General features: G+C 30.2%; 1 protein-coding gene across 2 annotated transcripts in view; it reads left to right on the top strand.

The window, feature by feature from the left end:
* The first annotated feature begins 48 nt into the window (after window positions 1-48).
* Window positions 49-14,556, top strand: part of LOC115876817 (solute carrier family 12 member 6) — a 62,639-nt gene continuing 48,131 nt past the window's right edge. For both annotated transcript variants that reach the window (XM_030892786.1, XM_030892784.1), the window contains exon 1: window positions 49-430. In XM_030892786.1, the coding sequence (XP_030748646.1) occupies window positions 274-430 (157 nt within the window). In that variant the 5' untranslated portion in view covers window positions 49-273. The remainder of the gene's footprint in view (window positions 431-14,556) is intronic.

The following is a 14,556-nucleotide window of genomic DNA, read 5'->3' as shown; positions in this document are numbered from 1 at the left end:
AGATGTCTCTACTGTATAAATATACAATCTTTATTAATACTCGGTTCGGTTCGCGATCAGTTAAAACAGCTTGTTGTCTACAGTAAACTGTTTTACAGCCGGTTTTCGGGTTATAAACATCGTAGAAGTTGGCACCTTTGAAACGCTTTGAATTTTTTAAATTTAAAAAGTCCAGTATCAAGCGCATTATTTCTTAAATCGAATGTACAGCAAAAATCGTCGAAAAAAGTTTGTGTTTCATCGAGGTTTTTAAAGGAATAAAAAAACTGTACGATGCCGGAACGTTTCAAAGTTTCCCGGGCGGAAGAGGCGAATAATTACAATAGTTTTAACGATACACAAGAAGACTCCCAGTTTAGTAGTTACAGTGATCCAAAAGACGACCAAAGAATTAAAGAAAAACTCTTACCGCAACAGAGCCAATACACAGGTAAATAAATAATAACAAAACCAAAATCGATGTTACGCACAGTGCAAGTTTACCATGGAAGGGTACCTGACCAAGGGTGGCTGATATCTCCCCTAATTTTCAAGTACCTGAAGGGTAAGGGCACGATTAAAAAAGGGTCGATCGTGTCAAAGTCTATTTTTAAACTTTCACCAATTATTCGGAAACCTTACTCTGCCTCCTGGTGTTGTGATAGCTACTGTAACATAATGCCGGTTAATTATAAACAACGTACATGAATAAACCGCCTACTAAGTGGTAAACATTAGCTGAACAATCATTTTTTTCAGTTTAGATCAATTAACACAACACTTACGGCCTTTTAAATTTTATTTTTATTTCTATTATAAACTTTAAAATGGCCCAAAATTATCACATTTTTCACATATTTTGAATTCTATGTATGTACCAACCTCAACAAACTTCCGATGTTTGGTTTATCACGATAGGGAAAGTATTATCTGCAACGCAGGAGAATAGAACAAAAGTTATATTGTGCGTGCTTTATAATATTTTATAAATAATTTTTAATAATACATTTTCTTTTATTAACAAATATTTTTGTTTAAAATACTAAGTATATTCGGATATACAGGGTGAGTCTTAAACAAGTGAACGTATTTTTAGGGCTATTGATAAAAAAGCCATTTTTTCTCTTTAAAAAATGTTTATACCTTAATCATTTATTTTTATTAGACTATATTAAAAAACTCTTTTATTTTTCGTTTAGAGGTTATCGCTTTATATTTTCTCAATACAATTTCTTGAGCGAAAAAAAATTAAAATTATTTCTGGGAAATATACCACCTCTAAAATATGTGGGACTGAATTAAGACTCACCCTGTATAATAATTATCACATCAAAAATAAGTAAACCAGGATCTCTATGATCCTCACTAATTTCTAATATTTTTATCATATACCTGATAAATAACAGAAATATTATATTTTGCCAAGGAAATAAAAATTATAAACTTCTAAAGAATACATGACATAATAATATTGCTGTATATCATTTATGAAATAACTCATATACATAGGTTTGAAAAAATTATGTCAACTTTTAAATATATAATAGTCAAAAAATAAAAAATAGTTAGAATAATAGTTAAAATTTAAAATTCATAAAATAGCATTAGTATCACAGCTGAATGAAGTTTAGAGAAGATAAAAAAAAACATCTTCTCTTTAACAAATACCATGCTAAAAGTAGTTAAAAAAATTAACTACGATATTGATTTTATTTAAAGAAAAAGAGCAAATTAAGCCTTTAAATCCGAAACCTTAATTTATTTCAATTCAACTTAAGATAGTTCTCTTCGCTCTAAAAGAAGATTTATATATTTTTTTACCCCAAGCGGTGTAATGAAACTTTTTAAATTGCCTCTTTTTAATACATATTTATAAAGCATACCATCAGCCTCTTTGTTACCTTTCTGTAAGCTTCGTTTGATTTTTTTTAAGGCCCTCATGATTGAATATTAAGGAACGTAGACATGAGAGAAACGTACAAAATTGAACGAAATTTTGAAATAAATTAGTTTTAGAAGTAAAAAAATCAAAGGAGGTTATGCACGATATATTAAAAAGTTAAAAAAAGAAAGATACTTTTTTCCTAAAAGTTAATTCTTATTCTCATTTATAACTTAATTATTAATTTCGATTTTTTTTGTTTATTTATGTTATTTTTAATTTGTTATACCAACACTCATAATTTGTCATGTCATTTATTTTTGAATAGTTGAAGTATATACCGGGTGCGTCTGAAAAGTGGCTCACCCCTATAACTTTCTAATTTTATTAGATAAAAAGTCGAGATTTAGTATGTTAGTATATGACAAATTAGGAATTAAATGGCATCCTCGGTATATTTTTACTTTATTCGATAGAAAATGACACTGTGAATAGAATGACATTTGGCAAAATCATTTTTTGCGAATAATTTGGTACCAAACACTTGGTATATATATTTCGAGTAAAATTGTTGTTATGAACCGCAAGTTACAATTTCAAATAAACCACACGCGAAAACGTCAAAAGTTGAGATATAATATGTCATTCTATTCAGAGCGTCATGTTCTATCGAATAAAGCAAAAACATACACAGTGTGTCATTTTCGGTGAAACAGGAAGTGACAAGGCAACATACCAAATCTCGTTTTTTTTATCTAAAAAAATAAAAAAGTTATAGAACCACTTTTGAGACGCGCCCGGTATAATAGTACTACATTCTATAAAAGTTGTTAGTTTTAGTTCACTATTCTTCTAACTGAAATTGTAAAATTTAAAGCACGCTTTATTGTTAGAGCCCATAACTTTTATGACGTTTTAACTCTAATACAGTCCACGACAAAATTATATTTACTATACACATACATAGTATCGACACTAACTGTAAGAAAAAGTCAATTTTTGGCCGTTTGGTATGACGAAAATATTTCAAAGAGTTATGAAAAAAATAAGAATACAAATAAAATAAAAAAATGATAGTTCTATTTCCGTACCAAATGTTTAATAAAACCACTGATTTTAAAGTATCTAATAACGGTTCAACTTCTGATGTTGATTTTCAAGAACGAAATACAGCAATACAAGAATATGTAGATTTATTTTTGAACCAAGTATTTAATCAAGTTCAAGGATCTAATAACGTTGAACGTCTGAAAATTTTCAAGTAAAAAATACAGCAATATAAGAAGTTATTGGTCTGTTTTTGCACCAAGTATTTAATTAGATATAATATCTAATTTTGTTTAGCTTCTGACAATAATTCTTCGCTTTTGATAATAATAAAAATGAAAACAAATGTAAATCGAACCATATATTTTTTGAGTTCGTGTAAAAAATGGCCCTATAAATTTTCCAATTCCCAACAAGGATCTGACTTTTTCTCCATCTAAATCCTGCCCTGTAGCCCCTACTCGCGAATGACTGTAAACAATAACAATTCCAGAAACGAAAAATAACAAAGGAAATGTTTCTCGAACTCCACATAAAAAAAATAATTTCCAACATCGATGCGGGAAATATTTTGGTGGAACTCTGCTAGAGTAAATCGCCTAGAACGGATTTTCTAAAAATAAAACGCTGCAATGCATGGTCACCTTCCATTAGATATATTAATGAGGAGAACAAGTGCTTATATAAGCCTCCTTATTAATTAAGAACTTTTATTTTAACAAAAAACTCGGTGGCATTAAGGAAATTGCAAGGAAATGTTGGGAACTTGAATGAAAAATCGGGAGCAGGACCTATTTACATGATGTCATCGATCTAGCTGTAGTGATATAAAAAGGGGTAATTGCCTTTAGACACGCAAGCGAAAGCTTCCCCTCAATGTCAAGGCGAGAAATTGAAGTTTAAGGTATATGACCTTATTAAGGAAAGTTATAGAGACAAAGAAAAACTCGCAAAGGGGTATATTTCTCCATATCGATTATCCAAGAGCTGGGAAAGGTGCATGAACTGTATGAATATGAAATTTATGAAAATGACATAATATAAATTCACAACTGAATTTTGCGTGATACATACTATCTAAATTTGTCAGAACTACAATATTGTTTTAATCCATGCCAATTTTTTGGCCTTTTTTACGTTTTAAGCTCATAGAAAAATATTAAATGTAGTCATAAAAATTTATAAATTTTAGACTTCGTGAAAAATGTTATGTGCTATAAGAAAATCGATAATTTCGATTTGAGTTTCTGAAAGATGGTGTATCCTATATCTAAGACTGTACTTGTAAGGCCAGAATTGTCTGTATTTTCTTATTCTGCACACTTTAATAATATATGCATGGAAGTCAGTCGAAAAAATGTCAAGTTTTGGCTATTTTTACACGCCTTCTAAGCTCCTGAAAAAATAGTAGTTATAAATGAAATAGAACTATGAAAATTTTAGTCCATGTAGGAAATTTTATGTACTTTCAATATATATAAATATAAACGTTTAAAGACTAAAATGCCTTGGTATTATGAGAAAACCTACTATTTAAACCCTTGTTTCTGAATTATTTTTGAGAAGGGTAACATTTCGTCTTGGAATTTCTAGTTGGAGAATATGAACAATTTTCATGACGATATATGGAAAGAAAATCGAGAAAAGAAAATATAATACGAAGTTCAGGGGAAAACATGATCAGCGGCATTTCACTGATTTTACAGGAAAGCACTAGACGGCTAGTAATTACAGGTTCTTTCCGTGTATGCTATATTTTTATTACGCATATATCATAGGATTTAACAGCTTATTGCCCTGAGAGTTTATACGTTTTGTAGGGACCAGTTAGAACTACTATAATATTGTATGCAGTAAAATCCTAAAATTAAGAAATTGGCGCTTATCAAGTCTTTCGACTGGACCCTTCATATGAAATTATACATAAAATTCTGCGTGATACCCACTATCTAAATTTATTTGAACATGTGATATAGGGATTAATAAGCAGATATATTTTTTTTTAAATTTGTGTATTCCGCTCTAAAATGAATATAACACACGTAGCTCCGTCAATAAACAAAGAGATGTGTATACGCACACTTATTTATCCCGGTCATGTGGAAAATGGCACGTTTTGTTTTGATAAAAAAGGGATTCTTTTTAAAATGCAGTCTATAAATATAAGTCTCTTCAGTTCTCAAAGAAATACCACTACAAAGCCTGGAAGATGGTTGAGAAAAAGGGAGCCTTTTTATTTACAAAGAACTCACTCAAGAAGTTTTTCGCAATAACTATAGGCGAGAGATATGGCAATACCCTCTACTTGACTCTTTCTTCTTTGTCACGAGAAGTGAAAATAAAAATAACTGTAATGGTTTTTTTTCTTTAAATGAAATATATCGATCATACTTTGTGACAAGGCAGTCCAATTTTCAATTCAAACCTCTTTATAATCTTGATTTAATTAATCAAGACAACCAATTCTATGATTATTAAAAAAAAATCTAATATGGAACGTCAGTTAAGATTTTACAAAACGAGCGGGGTCCCGCCTTAGCTGAATTTCAAGGAGCGACTGACTATCCTAGTTTAGAATCCAGAATCACTGTCAATCATCATCATCATCATTTCCATCTTAATCTAACTATTTCCAATTATGATGTAGCCTTCCTCACATGCTTAGAGATACTCTTTTTGTAGTTGGTCCCATTGTTATCTATTGTTGGCTATGCGAACCAATTATATATCCCTGCTAAGTTCCTAATATCATGGTCCCATCTCAGGTTTGGTCTTCTTCTAGGTCTCTTAATTCACCATGCTGTAATTTTTATGGTCCATCTGTTGTCCGTCCTTTTTGCCAGGTGTCTTGCCCATTGCCACTTGGGGATTCTGTGGATGAAATCTATTATCGGTCTATATTGGTTATTCCCTCTTTTATGGTCTTTATTGGTTATTCCCAGCATTTTTCCTCTGTATATCTATACTAATATATAAAATCCTTAAGTGACTGACATACTGATTAATCATGATCCTGCTCAAACCACTCAACGTAAGAAGCTCAATTTTGGCATACAGGTTGATTCTAGGGTGTAGAGGTTCGATAAGAAGGGATTTTTCGAAATTCCAGTTCCAAGAGGGTGAAACCACCCCTCAAATATTACAATGTTTTTTATTTAAAAAACGGTCAAGTTTCCGAAAAAAACGGATTGACTGTGGGGTGTAGAGGTTCGATAAGGAGAGGTTTCTCAAATCTCAAATTCCAAGAGGGTGATTTGGTTTGGTTTGATTTAAAAACGGTTAGTCTTTCGGGATGATTTTGGGCAAACGGATTGACTGTGGGGTGTAGAGGTTCGATAAGGAGGGGTTTCTCAAATCTCAAATTCCAAGAGGGTGATTTGGTTTGGTTTGATTTAAAAACGGTTAGTCTTTCGGGAAAACGCTTGGACAAGCATAACTTATTTGGTTTTTTTACATATTTTGAAATTTTTTTAAAAAATCATACAGGGTGTTCCAAAAAGTTGGGTAATTTCTTAACCATGATTCTGCTTAAACTGCTTGACGTAAAAAGCTTATTTTTGGCAAACGGATTTTTCGAAAGTCAAATTCCAACGAGATGAAACTACCCCTCAAATATTACCAAGTTACATAATAATATCGCCATATTGTTTTTTCTCATGCTGACATAAATGTGAGAAAATTTTATTATTATTAAATTAATTATTAATTAAAAAGAAAATTTAGTAACTTGAGCCACCCCGTATAAATATTTTTATTCCCAAATAGTTTTCCGTTTCTATTTCTTTTTTTTCCTACCTGAAAAATTCCTCATTCCAGAGAGCTTTTCGAAAAATTAAATTGAAAATTTATACGCGAGATATATTTTTCGATATCGATATTGATTGGAGCTAAACACGATTTACCTTGAGAGGGGGTGATGGGGCCATTGAACAAGGCGAGCATTTTTGAGGGAGTGTTAGAGAGATATAAAATTCTAAGGCACCTCTGGGACCATAGAGCCAGCGCTCTATGATAAATGTTTCATACATTCATTCCTCCCTTTGTTATTTAATTTATGGCATTCGATAAACTAAAACAAAATCTAGCAGCAGAGTAATTGGTGAAAAAGATAATATTTTATTTGCACCTCTGGGTATTCGGTCGTTTAGGCTAATAGGTAGAGTTTTTGTATTGATTTTACGTCAAAATTTGGCACGAGGGTGTAAGATATTAGGCCTCCAAAATCTGCCATTTTTCCAAGTTTCATAATATCTCTGCGACCTAATTTTTTATATGGAAAAAATATTTTAATATCATATCGATTCTAGTTTATCCAAGTATTTATTTAAGTCCGAAATATAAATTATAACACGCATTCCTAATACAATTTTTATACCTTAATCCATACTAATTCAATTATTTATCTGTTACAAGTAAAAGTAAAGTTAATTTTTCGACTCTACAACTAATATTGTACTCGTAAGAGCACAACAGCAGTTTTAACAAAACCGGTGACAATAATCACCAATTTTCATGATGTATCGAAAAAATGCTCATATCTGGCTATTTTTAAGAGATTTTCAAAGGTCTGGGAAAGATAGTAAAAATAGCCATAAAATTATGAAACTGTCAGATCTGATAGTAAATTATATAGATTCTCTCTCTCACAGAATATATATACCGGGTGCGTCTCAAAAGTGGCTCACCCCTCTAAATTTTTTATTTTTTTAGTTAAAAAAACGAGATTTGGTATGTCACTATATGACATAAATGAGGATTGATTGACGTATTCAATTGTTTTCGGTCACTTCCGGTTTCACCGGAAATAACTACAACTTTTGATTTTTAAATGGCACCCCCGGTATTTTTTTAATTTATTCGATAGAAAATGTCACTCTGAATAGAATGACATATCATATGTCAACTTTTGACATTTTCGCATATGGTTTATTTGAAATTATAACTTGCAGTTCGTAACGAAAATTTGACTTGAAATATCAAGTGTGTGGTATCAAATTATTCGTAAAAAAATGCTTTTTCCAAATATGCTAATGAGCCACTCTCGTTCCATTTGAAAAAATTGAGATACGATTAAAAATACGATTTGAGCACTTCTAACTGGCCAGGACAAGACACTAAAAACATTAGACGATCAAATCTATTTTTCCAAGGCTCCTTGATGAAGAATTAGTGTTTTTAACATACACATGGCACTCTAGATTGAATTTTAAAAAACAATTTTTTATTAAGCGAGAATATCAAAAGTTGACATATTCTATTCAGAGTGACATTTTCTATCGAATAAAGTAAAAAAATACCGAGGGTGCCATTTAAAAATCAAAAGTTGTAGTCATTTCCGGTGAAACAGGAAGTGACCAAATATAATTGAATACACCAATCAATCCTAATTTATGTTGATTTGGTATGTTAGTAAACATACCAAATCTCGTTTTTTTATCTGAAAAAATAAAAAAGTTATAGGGGTGAGCCACTTTTGAGACGCACCCGGTCTATGGCTATTGCGAGAATTTTTGAACCCTTGCTTTTGAGCTATTTTTCATGATGGTTAAAACTTTACCTACAACTAATACTGTACTCGCAAGGCCATAATGGCCTATGTATATTTTCTTATTCTGTATCTTTTAATTAGTAAGGAACAGCAGTTTTACCAAAATCAGTGACATAACGAAAATAACCAATTTTCATGACTGATGATGAAGCTATGGAAAAAAAGTCGAAAAAATGCTAATTTTTCACGATTTTTTAGAGAATTTCAAAGTTCTCAGAAAGATAGTAAACAGAGTTGTAAAATTATCAAAATTTCAGCATTTATAGAAAATTTTTTGGAGATTCACAATATATACACCTTTAATGGCCTAGAATGGACTTGTTTTTCACCTATTTTTGATGAAGGTTAAAACTTTCTCTATATACATATATTTTTTTCCCTATATATCTATTCCCGTCCCGAGGACTACAATGGCCTATATTCTCTGATTCTACCCCTTTTAATTAGTAAGTAACAGCAGTTTTAACAAAATCGGTGACATAATGAAAATCGGCAATTTTCTTGACTATATACGTGGAAAAAAGTTGAAAAAATGACCATTTTTTACTATTTTTTACTCATTTTGAAAGGTCTTAGAAAACATAGTCATAAAATTACGAAAATGTGAAAATATGTAGGAGATTTTACGTAGATTCAGAATATATACAGCTTTAAAGGTTTCGATACATTGGGTATTGTGAGAAAATGAGTTTTTTGAACCCTTGTTTTTGAGTTATTTTTGATGATGGTTAAAACTTCACCGACAACTAATACTCGTAAAACAACTTTTAGTAGTATATATTATGTTGTTATTCTATGCCTTTTAATTAGTAAATAACAGCAGTTTTAAAAAAATTTGTACAATAACAATATAAACTACTACACCAACCATTTGCAACCCAATTTTTTTACACCAAAAAATATTTTAATATCATAATCGATTCTAATTTATCTAAGTATTTAAGTCCGAAAAATAAATTATAACACCCATTCGTAATACACCTTTTATATCTTAATCCATACTAATTTAATTATTTATCTGCTACAAGTAAATTATAACATACATTAGTAATATGTTTTTTATTCTCGGAAATTAATATTATAGAAGATATATTCTAAAAGCGTTAGAGACGATGATGAAAATGTTAATTAAAATATGAAAGTAACGCTATTTTGTAAATGCGTTTTGTTATTAAAGCACTTTACACACGCATGGTAAAAGAATATTTGAATAAGTTATATTTAATTTTCCATAATTTAAAACATTTATTCATATTTTAGGAATTTATGAATACTGAATATTTTATATGTGTATTTTTCTTTATATAGAACGTACATAAGTAAAAAAAAGACTAATACCAGAAAAAAGTTTAGAAAGTTTTTTTTGGTAAAATTCAATTTGCTTTCCACGAACTAGTCTATGAAAAAAAGGATCGCCTGACGATGTAACATGAAAATTGTATAGGTAGGTAGACATTTTGCTTTGTCTGTTATATTGATTATTGAAGCAAGTTAGGCAGACAGTGACATTTTAACTTCACACAATAATATTCATGTTGGACAACGAGATATACACGTTTTAGTAATTTTTTTCAACGAAAAACAGTTAAATATCTGTTCAAAGTCAATTTTTTTCTTAATAACATGCACCAGTGCTCGGAATACTTCCTATTTGTGTCTAACAAAAGCAAAAATACACTCACCGGCACGAAAAACGGGCACCTTAAAATTTTGATGTATTTTAAAGTTTTATATTATATTGTGGTCTAGTTGACCGATTTTGGTGATCTTTTAAGCAATTTGTAGATAAATTATTTGACTTTTTAGTGTCTCTTTCTAAATTAAAAATGAAAGTTCCCATCTGTCAATTATACGAGGGAAAACTTCTTCTTCAAGTGTCATGTTCCTAGTGAACGTTGGCGACTGCCATGTTAACAACATCTCTGTATCACTATGTGATCTTGCGCTACATGGATTAATTCATCCGCACTCAAGCCTGTCCATTGCCGCAAGTTCTCAACCACGAAAGCCTCTTGTTCACGAGGGAAAACAAAATGTTGTTATTTTGGTGAAAGTTTGGAACACCCTGTGGAATATGTTAAAAGAAGCAAGGAATTTGAAAATAATTTTATCATCTAGTTGCATCTTTTCTCGATAGTTTACTTCTTGATTAATTTCAATGGCTTTATTTTCAATGGAGTTATTCGCTATTGATTATTTCAACAGGGTGTTGAAATAATGTTTATGATTTACGTAATGTCACTGTTACTGAAAAATCATATTATTGTTTGGGCTTGCTGTTGAGCAGTTAACATTGTATCCGCTACAGTTGCTTTAATTGAAGATGAAAGATATAAACATTATGTCGCTAACAGATTTAGGTGTGCACGAAGTACAGTGCATTCGCTTCCTCGAGACAAGTTCATATGCTACGTCCAGGAACTTTCGTATGAAAACTTCGAATCGAGACGATCGATTTATTGTAAGTTTATCGCTAAGAAACCGCCGTTTGCCAGCTTTTCAAATGAATTGCACCTAAGAAATTTATATGTAAGTGAACGGACTGTAAGAAGTCTGTTAACTAGAACCAAAAGCAAAAACATTAATGTAAAAAAAACAACAAACAAAATATCGAAAAAGAATGTACCTAGATGATAAAAAGAATGTACCTAGATTTAAATTCTTTGCTGTCTTGACATATTCCACAGGGTTTCACCAAAATATCAACAAATTTTCCCTCGTATAATTAACAGATGGGAATTTTTATTTTTAGTTTAGAAAGAAATACTAAAAAGTCAAATAATTTATCTACATGTTGCTTAAAAAAATCATCAAAATTGGCCCGCTAAAACAAAAAATATCAAACTTTAAAAGACATCAAAATTTTAAGGTGCCTGTTTTTACTGCCGGTGAGTGTATACCAGAAAAGTCTGTATAACTCTTTGTTCAAATCTCCTGGCAATATCAATTATATTTTCTTTTTACTGGCTCATCCCAGATATTCGTGTTCCTAAATTATTTATTTCCCTTGGGAATACTAGCTTGCCAGCTGAGATTTGGTGGAATTACTCGTTCCTTTATGATTTCGATACTCCACTTAACTAATTAAAAGTTCCGTCACTTCTTTTAAAGTCTAAAACTTGTCTTAAGGCTATAAAAATAATATTCAAAGGGGATCCCGAATAAGATTTGTCTTTATTATCTCAGAAAGAGATTTAGGGAACTTGAAAGTAACAGAAGTAGCATTTTCTCCAAGTTTAATTCGTTAGTATAAATGTTATATTTACATATGCATTGAAATTGTTTTTGGATATTTTTTTTAGTCTCATCAAGTATTGTTACTTCCCCCTCGTCATGTCAAAATTACATATCTCTTGACATACAAAGTCGAAAAAATGCTATTTTATGGCTTTTTGCACATCTTCAAAGGTTTTCGAAGCATGGTAAACGTAATCATAAAGTTATGAAAATTTCAGCACCTGTGGAATATTTTATGTAGATTCAGAAAATATACACCTTTGAAGGCTTAGGTACCAGCTTTTGCTTTGTGACAAATTTAATTTTTTGGACCCTTGTTTTTCAGCTATTTTTTATGAAGATTAAAACGCTCCCTATGTCCATTACTGTTCTCGTAAGTCTCCAATGTTCTATATTTTCATATTTTACACCTTTTAGTTAGTAAATAATCGTAGGTCTAACAAAATCGGTGACATGACGCAAATCGCCAATTTTCATGATAGAAAAAAGTCGAAAAAATGGGCCATGTTTTGGCTGTAGAGAAATACGAAAAGTCATCAGAAAAATTTGAAAATTTCAGTGCTTTGAGAAAATTTTACGTACTTTTAGGAAACATAAATTTATAAAGACTTACTAACTAGAAAAGTAATAAATTAGGAATATTTACAAAGATCCCAGAAAAATAATTAAAGCCATATAATTTAGAAAATTTCAGATTTTGAAGCAAATATTTTTTTTGGGGCTGATATTTTGAGGTCACATTCTTGGATATTTTAAAAAATATCCAGAAGCATTGGAAAAATAAATAATGTAGACTGATTACTATTTCAGATGTTGAACCGAAAACTTGATTTATTATTCCATCAAACATCGAACGAATTTAATAATATTCCCGAATGCATAATATATTGACTTATCTTAGTTATTTCCTAGCAGGAGGTCATGAAATATTTCAAATTCGATAAAATAAAATATTTTCACCGGTGAAATTAGCTCTATAATTAGTTTGATCGATGATTTACTACATTATAGTTCGATTTCCTGAAATTACTCGCTTATCTTTTTTCAATTTAGGCATCACGAGGTGTTGTAAAAAAGCAATCAATTAATAGCCTTGTAAAACCTTCAAACAAATTGTGAAATTTTTATTAATAAGCTCCATGTTTTGACATATTTTGATAATAAATCCCGAAGATAATCGTTAATAGATCACAAAATTAATGATTTTTCTTTCCAAATAAGATAGAAATTAAATTTACTCCCTTGTGGAAATTAGATTGCCGTTATTATGGACGAAAAGAACCTTAATCAAAAACCTTGAAACGACCAAATTAATCACTCAAAAGGTTCTAATAAAATGGATTAATTAAATAAAGTTTTTGTTGGTGTTTTTGCCTTAATTCTATAATAAATTAGGCCTTTTGATACATTTAGAAAAAAAAAGGAAATGAAATAAGGGAAAATAAATATATTAAATAAAAGGAAATCCAATTTTGTTCCTTCTCAGTAACTGGTTTTCTATTTTCATCAGGTCTCCTACTTTCTTGTAAGAGAAAACATTAAATGTATTATTTTTTTCCTTCTTTCTATATTGACGATTCAAAGGAAAATTAAAAAAACAATCTTTTATTATCTAACCAAGAATTGTAATTTCTAAACAGTAACAATTTATTTGAAGGCAATCAGTGTACACTGAAGTAAAATATTCGACAAGGAGTCTAGTAAGGACTAGCCTTGACACAATTAAATGGTTTTTATTATACATTGATTTTCGGAAAATGAACTAAGAATACACAGTGGGGAAGGTTTTCTTTTTGACCATATAAAATAATCAAGAAGCAAAAATCAATCTCAATTATAGGTCATTAAATAATTGAAATAGTTCGATTCCTTGAAGTATAAATTTTATTGAATTCCTTGTAATCAGAAATAGTGGATGTAGAAAAAAAAAATGACACACGTAAAGAAATTAAATTAAGCTTAAAAGACTAAAAGTACAAAAATATATTTCTAAACAGATATTAAGTGTCAAATTGTTGTTCAATAAATAATTACTTACAAGGTATTACTTTTTAATATTATTTGCAACGTTTAAAAACGAATAGCATGTGAAACGTACAGCCCCGTCAAAAAAGTAGGTATAATTTTTACTCCTAATAAAAAACATACACTATTGGTCGGAAATAGTCTTAAGTCGAGAATAAAATTAGTGTTATCTAATGTCAAAGTGTAATGTACTTACTGGAGATCGAAATGTTGGTAGAAATTTGGAAAGAACTAGAAGATCTTAATAGTCTTGATCAACATACGACTTTTTCAAAAAAGATATAAAACAGCATATAATAACATAAATATAAAACAGCATCATCTAAAGGCTAAATGCTTAAAAAAATGCTTTGGCTGTGTGAAAAAAAAATCGATTTTTCTAACCCTTGTTGCTGAATTTTTTTATTAAATTATACAGGATTTGGTCAACTTTTATATCCCTCTAAAGGATTAATATATTATTGATATATAAGACCTGTTTAAGTGTTATTATGTTGGTAATCCTCATATACTGAAAAGGTTGTTTGGGTGAACTATAACGTAAATGAATATTTAAAGCCAATGAAATATTCACCAAAGCAACCTGCCTAGAGCTGAATTGATTTCCCCTTGTGCCTGCTGAAAATGTCTTCCTAGGAAAATGTTCCAAACAAAACCAAATAAAATCCCTTGAATACTACAAGGTACGCGAAACGGTTTGCCTTAGTTTAAATTATGTAAATTGGTAAGATTACGTTCTCAAATTGTAAAGGCAATATTTCATGAGCTTACCTAATCGATAGGAAACTCACCTGATATCTCTATATTAATATTTAATTAAATTAAGTTTTTAGCATAT

The sequence above is a fragment of the Sitophilus oryzae genome, unplaced genomic scaffold (assembly GCF_002938485.1).
Source record: "Sitophilus oryzae breed Bouriz unplaced genomic scaffold, Soryzae_2.0 scaffold_1440_pilon_pilon, whole genome shotgun sequence".
In the NCBI taxonomy this organism is placed as follows: Eukaryota; Metazoa; Arthropoda; class Insecta; order Coleoptera; family Curculionidae; genus Sitophilus; species Sitophilus oryzae.
The sequence above is the reverse complement of the archived record's forward strand: the minus strand, read 5'-3'. Positions and strand labels throughout refer to the sequence as shown.